The 20,344-nt window shown below is 47.7% G+C and overlaps 1 protein-coding gene across 1 annotated transcript in view; it reads left to right on the top strand.

The window, feature by feature from the left end:
• Positions 1–17,276, top strand: part of LOC138270181 (vomeronasal type-2 receptor 116-like) — a 119,140-nt gene extending 101,864 nt beyond the window's left edge. The window contains exons 4-5 of the mRNA XM_069218848.1: positions 4,181–4,190; positions 16,356–17,276. Coding sequence (XP_069074949.1) covers positions 4,181–4,190; positions 16,356–17,276 — 931 coding nt within the window. The remainder of the gene's footprint in view (positions 1–4,180; positions 4,191–16,355) is intronic.
• Positions 17,277–20,344: the final 3,068 nt, after the last annotated feature.

The raw sequence follows: 20,344 nt of genomic DNA on the forward strand, positions 1-20,344 counted from the left end.
GCGTTTTCTGTCTGGTCATATGAGATAACATGACAGCTGGTGCTCGAGATGCATGTTGTCTGCCTGTTTCCACCTCATATCTGGCCTGACTGTTTATGCTCATTGTTAGACCTGGCATCCTTGGCATGGTCTCCCCTAATGTTTTTCCTCTGCTTCCTAGGTTGTTGCTATTTGCTGTGGGCTGTTGCTGTTTTTGTTGCCCTGGGCACTTTACCCCTGCTGACCAGTGCTAAAGTGCAAGTGCTACCTATGTGAAATTGTGTGTGTAATTGGCTTTTCCATAATTAGAATATTTAATTTGCCAATAAATCCCAAGTAAAGTGCACTAGAGGTGACTGGGGCCTGTAAATCAAATGGTACTAGTGGGCCTGCATCACTGATTGTGCCACCCACATGATTAGCCCTGTAAACATGGCTCAGATCTGCCACTGCAATGTCTGTATATGCAGTTTTAAACTACCTACTTCCCAGGCCTAAACCTCCCATTTTTATACATGCAAGGCACACCTCAAAGTAGGCCTAGGTAGCCCCAGGAGCAGGTGCAGTGTATTTTAAAGGTGGGACATGTGCTGATGTCATTTACATGTCCTAACAGTGAAATACTGCCCAAATATGGTTTTCACTGTTGCAAGGCCTATCTCTCTCAAAGGTTAACATGGGGGCTGCCTTTAAATATCCTTAAAGTGCTGTTTCTCTTTGAGAGCAGATAGAGATGTGGAGGTTGGGGTCTCTGAACTCACTATTTAAAACTACATCTGTTGGTAAAGGTGGTTTTTAAATTGTCTGTTCGAAAATGCCACTTTGAGAGAGTGGGCATTTTCTTGCTTAAACCATTCTGTGACTCTGCCTGCTTTTGTATTCCCTGTCTGGGTCAGACTGACAGTTGGGCTGTTTGTGAATCCCCTCTAGACAGTGATACAAAGAGAGCTGGGGTGTAGCCTGCATATCCTGATGACCCATCTGGGCTAGAGTGGAGGGAGGGGTGGCCACTTATACCTGAATGGGCTGTGCCTGCCCTCACACAATGCAATTTCCAACCCCCTGGTGAGTCTGGAACCAGGCCTTGGCAGAGCAGGATCTTATGAAACACAGAGAGTTTCCTTTGAAGTTTGCCTACTTCAAGGTCAGAAAGGGGTATATTTAGTGGACCCAAAACCCCAGATTATTAGATTACTTCTGGATTTAAGAGGTACCTCTGCCAAGGAGAGGAGCTGGAGGAGGAGTTCTGCCCCTTTGCCTGTGACTGTGCTTTGCTGGGTTGGCCTGCAGTTGCTGCTTCTGCCTGAAAGAGGACAAAGATTGGACTTCGTGGTATATTCCTGCTTGTGAAGAATAACCAAGGGCTTGGATTAAGCTTGCTTCCTGTTTTGAAGTCTCAGTGCTATTAATGACTTCCTCTGCCAGCACATGGACTCTCTACTGAGACTCCTGCTTTGCCAAGTGGTAACCTATCCAGTCCCTTGGCCCTTCAGTGGTGAAGTTGGCAGAACAAAGACTGAAATCCACACAGATCACTCTGCGGGGAACATTTCTACACAACACCTACAACGCGGCTGAAAAATGGTGCACCACACGCTTCGTGGCTAAAATTGATGCTCCACCTGCATTGCGGCTGGGAGATCGATGCATCCCGGCTGAAGAAACAACACAACACCAGCCTGCGGCAGCTGATAAAAATGCCAAACCCCACGCACTGTGGATTTCTCACACATCATCACTGGGCATCAAAAATCAACGCAGGCCTGCGTGGATCCGAGGTGCCCGTCTGGAAATTGACGCACCACTCTCTTGGCTGCAGTGTGCGTACTGTGTATGTGTGGGTGTATTTGTTGCTGTATATGTCACTGTGCTGTTACGTCTGAGTATAGCCCTCACACCCCCTTTCTATGTTATGTTATGTAACAGTTGAAATGTATACATTTTACTACTGTAACAGGGTAATGTGTGTACTTACGGTTGTTGTCTTCCTCGTTGGCAATGATTCCATTGTCTTTGAGCGAGCAGGAGCAGCTGGATGACATCTAGTAGTGGTTCTATGGCAGCATCAGACATGCATGGCTTTCTGGAGGTATATCTCCTTTTATTCTCTTAGTTTCCATCTGGTGTTCCGTGGTGGTCCAACTGTGGCCGAAATCTTGGTGAATGCAACCTCGTAATGAGTCCAGTGAAACATTGTCTCTCCTGGACTGGAGGTGGCTCCAATGAACCGTGGTGGTCTGACTCCACTAGCGATGCTCGTGGTGCTTTGGCAGGATTCTGTATGCATCACCGGCAATGTCATGATATGGCCTTCTTCTCCACCAACCTGTTGGAGGTCAGACTGCCAACATGACAGTCCGATGTCAAACTCATAATGAGGCCCTTAGTTATTAGAGATATACAAAGAGCTGTTCTAATCTGTGCTTTCTTAGGTATTGTCTAGGTAGCCCTTGCACTGCCTTTTACTCAACCTTTTTTTACTTTACGGAGGCATAGAGGCAACCCTTTGACTACCGTTGGTTTGTTTAATTGTTACTGACATTTGCTTGCTTCTTATTGGTTAGCCTTTTGTAGGCTTCCTTCCTCTTCATGTATTTTCCCTTCCCTGGAACATGGATGCATTACTTCTGTCCTTCCACTGATAAATTTTAGGCGCTGCGTTTATCTTTTGTTTATGTGCCATACAAGAGTTCATATGTTTTTTCAGCTGTCTCCCAATGGACTTTGCCTCATCTGTGTTCTTTCTCCCTAACTCTTATGACCGCCATCCCTCCTTTGTGTTTTCCCCAATCCCCATTCCCCCTAAACCTCCATTGTTTGTGTACTTTCCCCAGCACTACCCACCCTCTGTTGTCTGTGTGCTTGCCCCTAGCCCCTCTAGCTCACTCTCTGTTGTAAGTGAGCTTGGGTCAGCTCCTCCTGTCCATCTTCCAGTGTATGTGTGCCTAAATGCAGCCCCACCCAACCCTGTCTCAGTCTTTTTGCTCCCTCCCCTTCTATCCATTCCCTGACTTTGCTATGCTGTTAGAGATAACCTTAGTCTGGAGTTGCTGTTAGAAGCAACAGGCCCTACCTCTACTTGCAGACGAATATCAAGTTTTCTCCTAGAAGTCCTGTCCTTCATAATTCAAGCACTGGAAGCTTTGCCTCACCACATGTTCAGTAAGACACGGGTCATACCACATGCTTTACTTTTTCACTCCTAGCCACTAACGCCCAGGCAAAGTCACCATGTGCCAAAAAGAACATGCATTGCCAAAGCCAGTAGGTGTCACATAGTAGCTCTATTGATTGTGCCAATCCCTTTTGGCCATGCTGTGTGGTATCACTGCTGCTTTGCATTATGACTGTTAAGAAAAAGTGTGATTACGGGCCAGAAACGTCATTTTTTAGTGCAAGCTTGTGTGCAACAGACATGTGTTATGCAGTACCTACTTTGATGATAGGACTGTATTTGTAGTGTGACAGTACTGCAGAGAGTGGGATATTGGTTACACCCCACACCGTTAGTAGCTGTAGATCTAATTCCTGGCTAGCTCACAGTGCCTCACACAAACCTCACAATCTGTTGGGGTAAAAGTTAATAGTGGCAACCTGACTTCTGACTACCCTGGGAAAATGTGGAAAAAGATCATACCCCTTTTGTTCAGTTACTCATGCATGCCAATGTAAGACACAAAAATGTGAGATAAGTTTACAATAGATTTATTGAAGCAATCACAATCTGGTATAAAAAGCATGTGATGTGATAATTAGGCAGATTAAACAAAGTAAGGTAACATGCATTAGGATCAGGGTGAAGTAGATAAATAACCCTATCATAGTGTGTGTGGTTGTAGATGTTCCAGAGATTCCTACCTGAACCTAGGAATACGTCTAAAAGCATAGTGGTTCTAACCCTCTGCCTGGTGGATCTATGGATCAAACCCAGCCCCATAACTGTATAGACTATTAGGAATCAGCCTGTCATATAGATGGCAATCCTCTTGAGATAATAGAAGTTTAACACAAGAAAAAGTGCCTGTCGTGCAGCATGACTCCCAGGAAGGTCATGACCAGAATGCCCTCTATCCTTCTTGGGTCAGTGTGTAGTTTATATAATAACCCATGCCACAATTCTGATGCAATGCTGTGCCTCAGAGATAGAAGCTGGCTCATGACTAGCAACACATTTTAGCATATTGTGTATTGTGTGTAACAGCCTTGAACAAATAATATAGAATATATGTTATTACAAAAGCTGATTAAATGAGAACCCTGGTGGTAAATGCTGCCTACCTCCATGCTGATGGCCGCCAACAAACCGTGATCGCGGCGGTGTTCCGCTACAGGTATTATGACCCACACTGAGAAATCCTCCACAATACAGACACCCACACAAGTCCGCCACACCAAAGGTCAGTGATGAACTGGGGATAGCAAAACCCACACCGTTACGCCAAAAGGAATACACCCACAGTATCACATCCCAGGAATCACCGCAGTGGTCTTTTAAACACGGTATATCATTGGCGGTACACACCGGCGCGCTCAAAATAAACACACATTTACAAAACACCACCACATTGGACAATTCAAACTGCACACACCTGACACATATACACACGCCATACCCACACACTCACACCACTGTAAAACACACACCCACATTACCCACAACCCTTTACAGTGAAAAAAACATTAGCACAGAGAGAGAGACAAGGCAGGAGCACCCACTCAATCAGAGGCACAGAACACCATCACCCATACACCATCCACGCACATCACAGAATACACCACAACACATCACCCCACACATCACCCAACACATCCTCACACATTTGACACACACCACATCCATGGCACACCAAAGACACCCCAGGTTCTCAGAGGAGGAGCTAAGGGTCATGGTGGAGGATATCATCCTGGTAGAGGCACTGCATTTCGGATCACAGGTGCAACAGACGTCCATAGCTAGGAAGATGGAGCTGTGGTGGAGAAAAGTGGACAGAGTCAACGCCGTGGGACAGCACCCCAGAACAAGGGATGTCATCAGGAAGAGGTAGAACAACCTATGGGGGAAGGTGCGTTCCGCTGTTGCAAGACACCAGGTAGCCGAACAGAGGACTGGCGTTGGACCCCCACCTCCTCCCCCACAACTAACAACATGGGAGGAGTAAGTCTTGGCAATAATGCATCCTGAGGGCCTCCCAGGAGTAGCAGGAGGACTGGACTCTGGTCATATCTTTACTATTATATCCCCCACCCTACCTGCATGCCATCAAATACCCCCACCCTTACCCTCACCCCCATCACTCTATCACCTCACATATACTCCACCATCACAACCCACCCATCCCAATACCAAGCCCTGCATGCAACACCAATGCATGGACCAACATCACAGACCTGCATGGACACCCATCACCACAGCATGCCCAGTAAATCACCACTCACATAAGGCCAAACTGACAGGGAAAACACAATCATATAGGGAAACACACCCATGCACAATATGGCCCATGCAGATACAATAACACTGCATTTGCATCCCCACAGGACCCATAGTCAACGTCACTGGAGAGGAGGTGCCAGCTACATCCAGTCCCCCCACAGAAGAGGCCCACAGTGACGACAACAGCTCTGTACGCCTGGATCTCAATGACCAACGTGGCCCATCCGGGACCTCTGGACAGTTGGGTACCCAGGCACAGTCCCAACCCACCACAAAGCCTCCCCCCTCAGGAAACACAATGATGCAGAGATCCGGGACAAGGGTTAAATTCCTGCCTCGGCGGGCTTTGGGCTCAATTCCCTTCGACCAGATAATTCTTGCCTCTGTGCCTAATCTAATTAATGGGTCCCACTCTGTAACTCTGGGCAATAGCTTGCTTAATCTCCACAATGGCCCTGACAGCACTTGGATACCTGGCTTCACCCTGGGGGTTGCCCAGGAGTGGGCGCCTCACAAGGAAAAGCCAGGAGGGGTTTCACAGTGGTATGTGTACAGAGCCTTGAGGCCCAAACAGGTGAGTGGTGTGCTATACAAGTGTGACGTTTTTACATTTTTTTCACCACAGCACCCACCCAGCGGGCCCATGCCACTGTCCCCAGGACATGTCAATCAGCAGTGTGTCCACCACTATAGGGACCAGAGGACACCCCACAAACCCAGGACGACCAGGGACCTGGGGTCAGTGGCAGTGGGCACACGGTTCAGGTGACAGAGGCACAGGACAACAGGGGAGCTGGGAGGACTGCTGTGCGACAGGGGGAGGGCAGGCCTAGGGAACACACTCTCCACAAGGCATACTCCAACATCCTGGGATCATACCACCATTCCCAGGAGACGATGGGCCAGATACTGGCCAAGCTGCAGGAGACCCAGCAGTTGCAGGAGGCACAGTACCTGGGGATCAGGGAGGACCTAACAAAAATATACACCATCCTGGTCACCATTGCAGGGGAACTGGCAGACATGGGCAAGACCATGAGGGAGGCAGTGGTACAACAATGGGTGCTTGACACTAGCCAAACTGAGGAACAGCCTTCCACCTCTGCCGGCACTAGTGGACAGGAGGCCCTGCCACAGGACCAACAGGCCACCAGCACTCCATCCCCTGCAGAAGGAGAACCACCCCGCAAATGGTCCCTGCCATCCAGGCAAAAGACAGAGAACACTGCCAAGACCCCCGCCAAACAAATAAGGCTCTACTGATTGTCACCCTTGAGTCCCACACTGTCACCCTGTCCACCTTGAACTGCCATTACTCCCCTTCCTCTGCCCCAGTGGACAATGCACCTGTGATACCAAGAGACAGGACTCTACCCTGAACTTCCTTCCACTATCAGCCCAGCCTCTTGCACTACCCCTTCTACTTAGGAGCACCTAAATAAACATCCTTGGAACAAATACCAATCTGGAGTCTGTCAAATGATTCAAATATGTATTAGTACAACATCAACAAAGCATTGCAAATCAAAAGTACAGTGAAATATACTTTAGGATGACCTCTGGTGGGCAGCAGTACACATAGCAGGAGCCAGAGTGGGGCACAGATATCTGAAAATGGAGATAATAAAGGGTACAGTCAGTGGCCATAGACATAGGGAAACAGGCTGCCTTGTACAATGTCCAACAGATAACCGAAATGTTAAGTGAAGGTACAGTGTCTTACCTGTGTGTCACTGGATGTACTGCTGATTAATATTGGTCTGTTGTCAACATCTTCTTCCTCTGCCACCTCTTCCTCACTGTCCACAGGATCCACCGCTGCCACAAGACCATCTCCAGGCTCATCCTCCTGCAGAAAGGGCACCTGGCGTCTCAAGGCCAGGTTGTGCAACATGCAGCATGCAACGATGATCTGGCACACCTTGGGTGAGTATTACAGGGATCCACCTGTCAGATGGAGGCACCAGAACCTGGCCTTCAGGAGGCCAAAGGTTCTTTCTATAATCCTCCTTGTACGCCCATGTCCCTCATTGTAACGTTCCTCTGCCCTTGTCCTGGCATTCCTCACTGGGGTTAGTAGACATGAGAGGTTGGGGTAACCAGAGTCACCTCAAATATTGAGGGACAACTGTTAGACACACACTAACCCTTAGGGACAACCCTATACCCAGACACCTATTCATAATGTGTGGGGACCTTTGGCTCACCTATTAGCCACATCCGGTGCCTCTGAAGTTGGCCCATCACACATGGTATGCTGCTATTCCTCAAGATATATGTGTCATGCACAAAGCCAGGAAATTTGGCAAACACATGGTAGATGTACTGGTCCGCCAAACACACCATCTGCACATTCAATGAGTGATAGCTTTTTCTATTCCTGTAAACTTGTTAATTTCTCCGGGGGGGGGGGCAAATGCCACATGTGTACTATCAATGGCACCAATGATGTTGGGGATATGTCCCAGGGCATACAACTCAGCTTTCACTGTGGCCAATTCCTCCACCTGGCGGAACACGATGTAGCTGTGCATGTGTTTGAGCAGGGCATACAACACTCTGGTCAACACGTTAGAGAACATTGGCTGAGACATCCCTGATGCCATGGCCACTGTTGTTTGGAAGAAACCACTTGCCAGGAAATGGAGCACTGACAGGACCTGCACTAGAGGGGGGATATCTGTGGGTTGGCGGATAGCAGACATCAGGTCTTACTCCCATTGGTCACACAGTTCTTGGATTGTGGCACGATCAAGTCTGTAAGTAATAATAATGTGCCTGTCCTCCATTGTCGCTAGGTCCACCAGGGGTCTGTACACCGGAGGATGCCACCATCTCATAATCTGCCTCAGTGGTTGAAGCCTATGAAAGAGAACGGTGAGCAGAGGGTCATATTCACACTTATATTGCACTAATGATGAATTGTTGACTTTACAGAAACAGTATGTGAACTTGAGAATCCGTTGATGTGCCAATGTCTGCTGTGATGCAGTTGGGTGCCATGCCCTGTGCCCCCCTGTAATGAAGGCTGCCTGACCTGTGAGGAGGGACAAGTGGAAATGAGTTATTTGCGCCGGCTTTGTGTGCCATCGCAGTAGGCGGACGATGACCGCTGAGCAAATTCACATTGGTTATCATTGGGCCCTATGGGTTCCAGGAGCCAATGGCGATGTACGCCGGCGGTGACTGTATGCACCGCCACAGACGTCACCGCCATTTTTTATCTAATCACTCACTTGTTACCTGGCCTTCAACGGGAGAGGACCTACACTACAAGTGCTGCTGTGTCTGGAAGCGACAATGGCTCATGTGTCTGAGGAAAGGGCCCCTGCCTTCACTGCGGAGGAGTTGGAGAAACTGGTGGATGGGGTTTTACCCCAGTACACGTTACTCTACGGTCCTCCAGACAAACAGGTGAGTAAACTGTGAGCATGATGGGTGGGCCATGAATGTATAGACTGCTGTGTGTGTGTGTGTAAGCCATATGTAGGGGGGGCAGAGGGGTCCTGGCCAGAGTACAGCATGTAAGGTGATCAATGTATGTGCATCAGGGGATGTGTGGGATCTGGTGGAAAATGAGTATGATGGTCCAAACGGGTGAATAATTCCCTTTTCTGCTGTATTTTCCCTGCAGGTCAGCGCCCACTAGAAAAAGGGTATTTGGCGTGCCATCCCCAAGGAGGTGTGGACCCTGGGTGTCTTTGACAGGCGGAGCACCCAGTGCCGCAAGAGGTGGGAGGAACTGCACAGCTGGGCAAAGAAGACGGCAGAGGCCCAGCTGGGACTGGCCTCCCAACGAGGAAGGGGTGTCTATCGCACCATGAACCCTCTGATGTTCTGCATCCTGGTGGTGGCCTATCCTGAGTTGGATGGGCACTTGAAGGCATCACAGCAGCCACGAGGGGGTGAGTACATATTCTGAAACATGACTTTGCGTGCATTAGGAGTTACCTTGGTGGGGGATATGGGCTGTGGGTGCCCCCAGGCCAGGGCGAAAATGACAGGGTAGGTCCCTTGTTGGGCAGGCTCAGTATCGCTCCTATCCCAATGGTGTTGGCGGCCATCTACTCCTGGGCAGGGTCCTGTGGGTTTCAAGTGTGCAGCTAATGGTGTTAGGCATTGAACCCCATGGGCTGGTGACTGTCTTAGTAAATGGTTGGTCATGGCCTAGGGCATAGGGCTGCTCGCTGTGTGTTGTGTACGCCAATGGTAGAGGTGTTTCTGGCATTGACCAAGTGTATCCTCTGTCTCACCCACCTTTATGTTTTGTCACCCTGTCCTTGTGTGCATTAGCATCATCTGGCAGAGGAGAAGAGGCACTGGCGACGGAGGGAGCTGCAACCCACATGGCCCATGAGGCCGAATAAACCAAGGGTGAGGGCACCAGGGGAACAGAGGGCGAGGGGAGCACTGCGACGGGGACAGGAGGGGAGACCAGAGACATCGACTCCTCCTCCAATGGAAGATCCCTGGTGGTGGCGGACACCTCTGTGCCCACCCCAACGACAGGTACAGGTGCCACCCCCGTACCAGCACCGCCCTCCCAGCAGCCCCTCAGCATGTTTTCCGTGCCCGCTCACCCAGGAGGGTGGGTATCTCCTTCGCCCCAGGCACCTCAGGCCCTGCCCCAGTCAGCCCTGCTGCCCTCATTGACGAGGCTATTGACCTCCTAAGATCCCTCTCTGTTGGGCAGTCAACCATACTAAATGCCATCCAGGGTGCAGCAGGGCATTTGCAACAAACAAATGCATACCTGGAGGGCATTCACTCTGGCGTGGTGGCCCAACAGAGATTATTTCAGGCTCTGGCCTCAGCACTGGTGGCAGCCCTTGTCCCTGTGTCCCTGTGAGGCCTCCCCCCGCCAACTTCTTCTACCCAGACCCTATCTCCTCAACCCTAGCCTATCCCAGGCACACCTTCAGCACAGCATTCGTTCAACTCAACACACAAAGGTGGCTCAGGCAAACATAAGAACCACACTTCATCTCACAGGCACTCACACAAGCACCATACCCATGCAGACACACCAACTGCCTCCACTGTGTCCCCCTCCTCCTCTTCGTCCACCTCCCTCCCTGTATCGTCTCCACTCACACCTGTATGCACTACATCCTCATCCACTACCTCCATCACCAGCAAGCCCATCACAACACACCCCTCGCTGGCAGACACCACCCCCACAACCATGCACACGTCCCCTGTGCTCTCTCACAGTGTGTCTGTGACCCCTCCTCTCAAAGTACACAAACGCCCACCCAACAGCCATCCACCTCACAACAACATCCAGCCCATGCACCTGCACCCAAACTCAGCAGAAAAACACCTCCTACAACCACTTCCTCCACTCCCAAACCCTCTCCATCTTCCCACCCCAGTGTGTCTAAAAAACCTTTCCTTGCAAAAATTGACCTGTTCCCTACCCCTCCCACCCATCCTTCCCCTCGGGCAAGGGTGTTCAGAACCCAGGCCAGCACCTCAGCCACCAAGTCGGCATTCGCTGCGGCACCTGAAACTCCAAGGGGATTCAAGGGGGCACCCGTCAGGCCAGCCAGTGTGCCACGACCCCTGCAAAGGACCACACCATTCCACCACCTGCCAAGGTGAAGAAGGGGACAGCATGCACCAAGGGCAAGGAGCACGATCCACCCAGCAAGGCTTCCTCCAAAACTGCAGCTTGCAGAGCCAAGGTCCCAACAGCAGTTGCCAACGTGAAGAAGGGGCAGAAAAGCCAAGGCAAGGCACCTCAGATATCGGAGAATGCAGGTGGGGGCCTGGTGGCCACCATCAGAACCGACAGCCCCACCACCTGCACCACGGGCAGCACCGCCAGAATCCCCACCACAAGCACTGCCACCTGCACTGCCGCTGCCATCACTACTGTCAGCAGCAGCATCCCCTGTAGCAACTGTCTGAGGCTAAAAGTGAAGGGCTGGTGCCTCCCTCTACCACTGGCACCAGCGGAACCTGCACCACGGCCAGCACCACCAGCATCCCCGTTGCAAGCACCGCCATAAGCACTGCCATCTGCACCGCTGACAGTAGAACCACTAACAGCAGCAGCAGCAGCCCCAGTGTGCATCCGTCTGGGGCTGCAAGAGACAGGCTGGAGCCTCCCACCACCACTGGCATCACCCCACCGGCACCGCAACAACCACCAGTTTGCAGCCTTAGTCACCGCAGGATGGAATATGGCCCTGCCTCCATGGACTTTCCTGCTACCTGTCCCCTGCAAATCTCGTGCCTCAGACACACAGGTGAGGGAATGTGAACAGCCACATTCCATGTGCTGCATCACTGGGCACCAAGCCCCCTCCAGAACCAGTGGAGAAAGACATCCACTCACTCAATCCTTGGCAGGACGAAGCAGACTGGGCACAATGCCCCATCCAGAACCAGTGGAGAAAGGCATCCAATCACCCAATCCTTGGCAGGATGAAGCAGACTGGGCACAATGCCCCCATCAGAACCAGTGTAGAAAGGCATCCCTCACCCAATCCTTGGCAGGATGAAGCCGACTGGGCACAATGCCCCTCCAGAGCCAGTGGAGAAAGGCATCCACTCACCCAATCCTTGGCAGGATGAAGCACACTGGGCACCAAGCCCCCTCCAGAACCAGTGGAGAAAGGCATCCACTTTAGAGACTGTGGCCTCGTACTCCCCAGGACCAAGCAGTGGGCAAACCACCCACTTGAGAGACTGTGGCTTTACACTCCCCAGAACCAAGCAGTAGGCAAACCACCCACTTGAGAAACTGTTGCTTTACACTCCCCAGGACCAAGTAGTTGGCAAACCACCCACTTGAGAGACTGTGGCTTTACACTCCCGTGGACCACGCAGTGGGCATGGAGCCCCCTTGTGGAACAGTGGCATTATTCCATCTTCCAGCTGAGGTGCCCCCTCTTCCCCATCCCCCTGAGGTGCCTGTGTGTTTACGACCTGATGCCCCTGCAGTGTTCTCTCTGTATTGAGGCAGGAGTCAAGTGTGGGCTTGGCCAATGATTTTTGGCCCAGTGGCCCACGGACATTTGCAATGGGCAATGTATGACCTTATGTACATATTGTATATTTTTGTAAATACTGTTTTTTGAATTGTTACGTATGTTTGACTACTTCTAAAATATCACTGTCTGTGGGCTGGCAGCAGCAGTAGCTGCAGTGAAAACCCCAGAGAGCTGGTTTGGCAGTACCCGGGGTCCATGCTGGAGCCCCGGGGGTTCATGGTATTGGCACCCCAATACCAGATTTGGCATGGGGGGCAATTCATGATCTTAGACATGTTACATGGCCATATTCGGAGTTACCTTTGTGAAGCTACATATCGGTATTGACCTATATGTAGTGCACACTTGTAATGGTGTCCCCGCACTCACAAAGTCTGGGGAAATTGCCTGAACTATGTGGGGACACCATGGCTAGTGCCAGGGTGCCCCCACACTTAGGGCCAGATGTAGCAATTTCTGAATTTGCGATTCGGAAATTGCGAGTCGGTGCGACTCGCAATTTCTGAATCTCAAATTCGGATGCAAAACGGTGTCTCAGACACCGTCTGCGAATCGCTATGGGGTCGCAAAGACCCACCTCATTAATATTAATGAGGTGGGTCACATTTTGCGACCCCATAGCGATTCCCTCCACTCACAGGGATGGTGGCCTGCTGGAGACAGCAGACCTCCATGTATGTGACTGCTTTTTAAATAAAGCTGTTTTTTTTTTGTATTGCAGCCCGTTTTCCTTAAAGGAAAACGACTTGTACTGCAAAAAAAATAACAAAACCATTTGGTTTCATTTTTTCAGAGTAGGCAGTGGTCCATTGGACCACTACCTGCTCTGAAAAAACATTTTTGGCAACACTCACAAAGGGGAAGACTTCCCATGGGGACCCCTTCCCTTTTGCAAATGGGTTACCACCAGTGTGACACTGGTGGTAACTGCGAATTGCTTTGCGACTGCGTTCGCGGTCACAAAGCAATTTAGCATTGCGGTGCGAGTCGCAAATAGGAAGGGGACACCCCTTCCTTTTTGCGAGTCGCATTCACATTTTGCGAGTCGGTACCTACTCGCAAAATGTGAATGAGCATCGCGATGCGCATTTTGCATGGCGCAAACTGCGATTTTTGCAGTTTGCACCATGCAAAATGCTAGGTACATCTGGCCCTTAGTAACTTTGCACCTAACCTTCACTAAGTGAGGGTTAGACATACAGCTGAGGTGCCCCCTCTTCCCCATCCCCCTGAGATGCCTGTGTGTTTACGACCTGATGCCCCTGCAGTGTTCTCTTCATATTGAGGCAGGAGTCAAGTGTGGGCTTGGCCCATCATTTTTGGCCCAGTGGCCCATGGGCATTTGCAAAGGACAATGCACGACCTTATGTGCATATTGTATATTTTTGTAAATACAGTTTTTTTTAATTGTTACGTGTATTTGACTATTTCTAAAATGTCACTGTTTAACTCAATTCCTTTTGTCCTTGCGTTCTTCCAGGGGGTTACGGGGTGTATATGTAATGTTGCTGCATGTGTTTGTGTGTATGGTGTTGTGGGTGAGGGTGGGTGTGGGGGTGTTGCGTGTTGTGTGTGTGTGTCACTCTCTTGTTCATCCCCCCTCCCCTGTGTGCTAGGTGCAGTACTCAGCGTGGTCATCGCCGCCACCTTTGATATTCCTGGTGTATGAGGAGGTGCACCAGCAGAGGGAGGACCTGTAACTCGGGCTCCATGGAGTCCTGGTTCTTCGTTGAGTGTCGAGAGGAGAATGGTTTCCTTTCCAAACACTGTTTCTACCGTGCTTTTGATGGCATTGGTACTGCCCCAGAAAGGCTGGCGGATTGGCGGGTTGTAATGGGGTGGGTGGTACATCATATCCGCCTGTCTGTTGGCAGTGACCACTGCGGTGTTGGTTGCTACCGCCGTGGAGGTCGGAGTGTTAAAGTGGCTGTCTATGATGGCGGTTTCTGCCGTGTCGTGATCCCATTTTTTTTTACTGCCGGCCTGTTGACGGTATTACCTCCGCTTTAACACCGACTGCCAGGGTTGCAATGAGGGCCTAAGTGTGTAAACCATCGCTAAAAATAAGTCATGCTAACAAAGAGTAAAAATGTGTATAAATGTGAATGAGACACAAACTGTAAAATGAAGCTAAGGGCCTCATTTTGAGTTTTGCAGTCGGCTTGTAGGGAGGACGCCACCATCATACCGGTGGCGTTCTCACATGGGTATTACAGTGTTCCTGCCCGAATGACCAGAGGGAACATTTTATTACGCATTCCCACCGGGCTGACGGCAGTGCAGGGGATCCCCTGTGGCCTCTGGCACTGGTTTTCCACCATCTTTTTTATTGGAAGGGTCCCCGCCATAGAAATGCTGGCAGAAACTGAGTTGTAATCAGCCACAGTGGTGCTGAGTTCAGCACCACCTTGGCTGAGTATAACTAAAACCGCCATCAGCCCGTCTGTAACCATGTTCTTGATCGGGAGGCTGGGCCCCTGATGGGTCAGACCACCATGGTTGTAATGTGGTGGTCTGACTGTCTGGAGTGTGGTGGGCTAACCATCAGCATGAGTGTGGCGGTCCTCTGACTCCCACACTCGTAAAGAGGCCCTAAATCAGGGGTATACAACCCTGATCCTCACGACACATGCACTTATCTAAAATTGGTCTGGGCGTCTTTTTATGTTTTTGTTTACCTAGCCAAGATGGATCATTACATGAAAAAGCACAGTTTTATTACACAGAACAAAGCTCTTAAAAAATGAAAAATGATGACGACATTGTGGGAGTGGGTTGGGAATGTAGTTGGGAGAGGTGGTGGGAGATATATAACAGGGTGGGCGTGAAGATAAGGAACACAAAAGAAAGAGAGCCACATGGACCATAGAGGGCAGCACACACTGTCATGACAGCATAACAAGTGTGCTTGTGGGGGTGAGAAACCCATTAACGAGGGAGAATAACATTGAGTGGGGAGAAAAGCACACAGGGGAGATGGTTGGAAAACACATGCACACTCAAGTCGTCCTAAAGCAGAAAGTAAACAAGAAGGAAGTCTCCTAAAAGCAAGCAGTTAAAGTGAGCCAATCAAAAAAAAGATTGTAAAGAGGCTATTCTCAATGGTCGGAGCAAATACAAGATCTACAAGCAAGACCACAAATAACATGAAGGCAAAAGAGAGTGAAGTAAAGCTAATTTGTGGTATGCAATTGGACAGCTGTAAACCCCAGTTTGTTCTTGGAAAACTCAAAATATATACTTCAAAATCAGATAGCTTGCACTGTCTGATAGACTCAACTTAAAAGTAAGAAAAGGCATCTTGATAGCTAACTGAAGGTGTGAGTTGCTATGTCAGGGAGCATTCCGAAGGATAAACAAGTGATATCCAGAGACTTGGACGTCTTCAACCTAATAGGCATTGTTTATCCTAGATAAGGTATACAGGGAAATATATGAGGGGAACATGGATTCAACTCTTTATCACAGCAGAATATCCTGAGAGAATTTAGTTATGTTTGATACACTTTTAAGTATTAGATGTTAGGAATTTGTCTCACATTCATCATTCTAATTAATGTCTATACGTATACTTTAATTATTATTATTATTGCTAATTACTTTTTGATTTTGGTACAGCCTGAGATAACATAGAATGTTGATCTGTGGAGATATCTTTAGTCAATGGCTCTTACTACTGGCCGAGAGCTGCTTCACATAAAATCACACTAATAGCATCTCTTCTAGGCTCTGTACCTCCTCCATGAAGGAGCTTGCAATGGGTGGGGGTGTTTAATAAGACCCCTCTCTTTCCCCACCAAGGGGCCACAGAAAGGACTACCAAGGGGTATTTCTTTGGCCAACAAGAGCTGCACTTTCTCCCTAAGATTACTTTGAAACTTCTGAAGTATAGATATTGTAATCCATAACCAATTCTCTTCTTTACCTCAGATTCCCCTGACTGCTGGCCTTGTCCTGAAGACCACTGGCCCAATGAGGAACGAACCCATTGTGAATTAATAACTTTCCAGTTCCTTTCCCATAAGGAGCCTTCGGGAATCACACTCTCATGCCTCACCAGCCTCCTCTTCCTGATCACTCTGCTTGTTCTCTGCATCTTCAAGAAGTACCAGGACACGCCAATTGTCAAAGCAAACAATCGAGAACTCAGCTATGTGCTTCTCATCGCCCTCATGCTCTGCTTCCTCTCTCCCTTCACCTTCATTGGACATCCCATGATGGCAACCTGCATGATCCGACAAAACTCATTTGGAATAATCTTTTCCATCAGCATTTCCACTATTCTGGCCAAGACCATCACTGTGATTGTAGCGTTCAATGCTCGAGATCCCAGTAGACGTTCCTCAAGGTGGTTGGGGACAAGAATGCCCAGTGGCGTGGTCCTTCTGTGTTCATGTGTTCCTATCCTGATATGCACAGTCTGGCTGCTCCTTGATCCTCCGTTCCCAGTGAAGATACCGATGGGGGACACCACCATCATCCAGTGTAATAAGGGCTCTGTTTTCTTCTTCTACCTGATGTTGGGTTATCTAAGCGTGTTGGCCACTGTCAGCTTTGTGGTTGCATTTTATGCCCATAATTTGCCCCAGAGTTTTAACGAGGCCAAGTTCCTTACCTTCAGTATGATTGTGTTCCTGGCCGTCTGGGTCTCTTTCATACCAGCGTATCTCAGCACAAATGGAAAGTATTTGGTGGCTGTGGAGATCTTTGCCATCTTGTCATCTAGTACAGGACTACTGGGTTGTATCTTCATTCCTAAATGTTACATCATCGTTTGGAGGCCAGATATGAACACGAAACAGTACTTATTGCAAAAACCTATTTCCAAAGGAAAAGATGAAATGTCTTCAATTGATGTATAAAAATAAGTTATTAGTACAATCTCACCTCTTGACATGTCTGCAGCAGAAAGAATCAACATTCCAACTAGGTCTGATGTCTCAGTAGACTAATGCAACCTCTCTATGAAATAGTGTTCCCTTCATGCTTACAGGTTCCAATGTTGGCTTTAGTCAGGACTTTCTTAATTGTAAGGTTATTAAAATGAGTTGTTTAACAATAATTATCTTATATTCTGTGCCAAGATGCACCTATGGGTTCTGTGAAATTTACAAATTCACATGCTATGTTACGTTTTGTGGAAATACTAGTTTAATTCAGAGCTATGTGAAAAAGTATGAGGTCATTTTTAACAGAAAAAGGATTTTTTTTACATGAAATAGAAAATTTTAATGGCCAAGAGTTTCTTATTTGTTGTCCTTTCAAAAGAGCACTGTCTATTTGAATAAACATAGTTGAACAGGTATTTAACTATTCTCTGTTGATTGTTTATTCTGAAAGTTTTTAACAAAGATCCTGAATCATCTTGTAGAAGCTTTTCAGAGAGAGATAAGGATTAGAGTGGACTTTCACACCCGGGAGTGAGAGACAGACACAGTCACAGCATCCCTTCTAACTGAAGGATGCTGGGAGACAAACTGCCTTTGCTGACTGACTGACTGGCTAGTTAAAGTGATTCTAAAGTACACATAGCAGCTTTTCTGGGCCTAAAAAACAGAATTTCAATACACTGAACAATAATCATTATCATTCTGGATCAGGTTATTAAAGTCTGAACCACCTTTGAAACTCAGATTGGGATTTTTATTGGCTAATGTGCCTAAATGCAGAACATTACTGTGTTCGTGCTATGAAATACAGAGCACAATTTTAAAATACTAGTTCATTTTTACATGTAAGTTTGCTTTCTTGTTCTTTGAGAAATTTTAATTGACACACTTCTCTTGTAATTTGGTTACGTGCTTCAACCTGGATTTGTGTTTCTCATTTGACTTAAAGAAAGGTATTCCCATTTTTTAAATTTCTGGATTTTGAATCCCATATTTGATGCATCTATTTGTTATATATGGCACAAGGTCCTGCTAAAATAGGGTAAATGACAGGGCTCCACTCACACACCATCTCCTTGTTAGGGGTGTACCTATCGTGGAGAGGGGTAGCATCTGTTGTAAATGCACACACTGCATATCCCTTCAAAATATTTCACTCATGGGTGGAGTTTGATTCTGAAGATCCAAAAAGGGAATTTTCATTAATGCAGACCTGCACAGCTACCAGATAATTATGTACCATGCAGCGTTCTTGAAGTCACGTTAGGATAGCAATAACGTTGGCCATGGTTTGTTGGTCAGCTACCCCATGAAGAATGTCAGAATGGGCCCTGCAGTAGTCATTGGATTGACACTTGCAGAAGTAATATGGGGCCAGATGTACCAAATGATTTTACCCATTCTGTGTCTATGAGAGAATACTTTAGTACATATGGCCCATGGTTACTAAACTGTGGAGAGACATCAACCTAGCCACCAAAGAGTGAGCCTATCGCTGTTCATAAACTGCTCTTTTATAGTTACTACAGCAATAAAAGGGACTAAAAGTGTAATGAATCGGCCCAGCTCACAGCTAGAGTAAGTCTGGCACCATGCATGGTCAACCACTGGTATTGAAACCCCCTTCCATTGAAAATAACTGAGTTGTGGATTAGACTAAAACCATGGGGATTATTATTGTTATAGCCTCCATTTAAGGCTGTGGAGGATTCAACCACTATAGCCTCAATGTCACTAGTTAATTTATGTGCTCTGTCTTTATGGTAAAGTGGGAGTGCTACGTGTAACAATAATTCCCCCTTCAAAAATCAACAGCTTTATGAACATCTGTCTGAGTGCTAATGCGCCAGGCCCCGGTTATTTCAACTCCCCCCTTCACAAATGTGGCAATCAAATTCAGTGGTAGCACTTTTAAATATTCAATATTCAATCAGTTAAGTCACTATTTTAAAATCATTCTGAGTGGCAATTGACTTTTCCCTCGCAGTGCAACACCTGGCTCATGGCGGCTGGGGCATCACTGGTCTAGCGCTAGGAAGCCTCCAGGTAGTCATGTGCTTTAGAAATCAATATAGAAGAGAGAACATTATATTTTTTAAATAGTTAAAAAAGCATAAATAAATAAAACTTAATGTAGAAATAATTTCACTAAATTATACAGGTTTTCATTTAACTATTGTCATAATGTTTCTTTTGAAAATAATGTAAGAATAGTTTTGATTACAAATATTGATTACAATTTGACCACAATATTCATTTTAGTAAAGACTTTTCCTACACACTCACTGTTCTAGACACCAAAGAGACTAAAGTTGAGGCTAATGTGCACCATTTTACAGACCTTTTAGTCAATGACTGTATATTGCCACACCATAGCTCCCTCCCACTCAAAATAGGCTGGGGAAGTCTGTGACCAGGCCGGCCACTTGTTAAGAAGCCACTAAACCATCAGTTTTGATGCATGTACACCATCACAGAATGATGAATTTCCACATCTTATTTGCATCAACAAAAGGGGTAGTGTAATGATGTACTACACATTGTGAAATGTCAGGAAACTGATACAGCAGTGCGGATTCCACTAGAAGTGTAGGGACAGCTCTTAAAAACGAAATAATTATTTTCCTTTAACAATTTTGCTCTACTTGGCTCAATCATAGCTGCGTGAAGAGATAGTTTGAGCTTGTATTCAGCGTTCAGTTTATTAAAAAAAAGAGTAATGCCGTTTGATGCTTTTCTCAGGGGCCTAAGTTAAGCTCCCTTTGCCTCATTAATGTCCTTGTTAAGATAAATCCTCGCGTGTTGGTGGACTCCACTCAGAAATGATATTGCTAGGCTTTGAATTTGTCTCCTAATAGTAACAGTGAGTCTTTTGATTCCCTTGACTGACTGCGCCTTAGTCATTTGAGCCAGTCATGGTGAGTGTGGGTAATCTATGCTCTGGATTAGATAAGCAGTGCTGATGTCAGAATGTGACCACACTGGGACATGACCTCAGCTAGGGTCAAAGAGGCACCTATGACTCTGCTATGGTTACCGCA

This window comes from Pleurodeles waltl, chromosome 2_1 (genome assembly GCF_031143425.1).
Source record: "Pleurodeles waltl isolate 20211129_DDA chromosome 2_1, aPleWal1.hap1.20221129, whole genome shotgun sequence".
Taxonomy (NCBI): Eukaryota; Metazoa; Chordata; class Amphibia; order Caudata; family Salamandridae; genus Pleurodeles; species Pleurodeles waltl.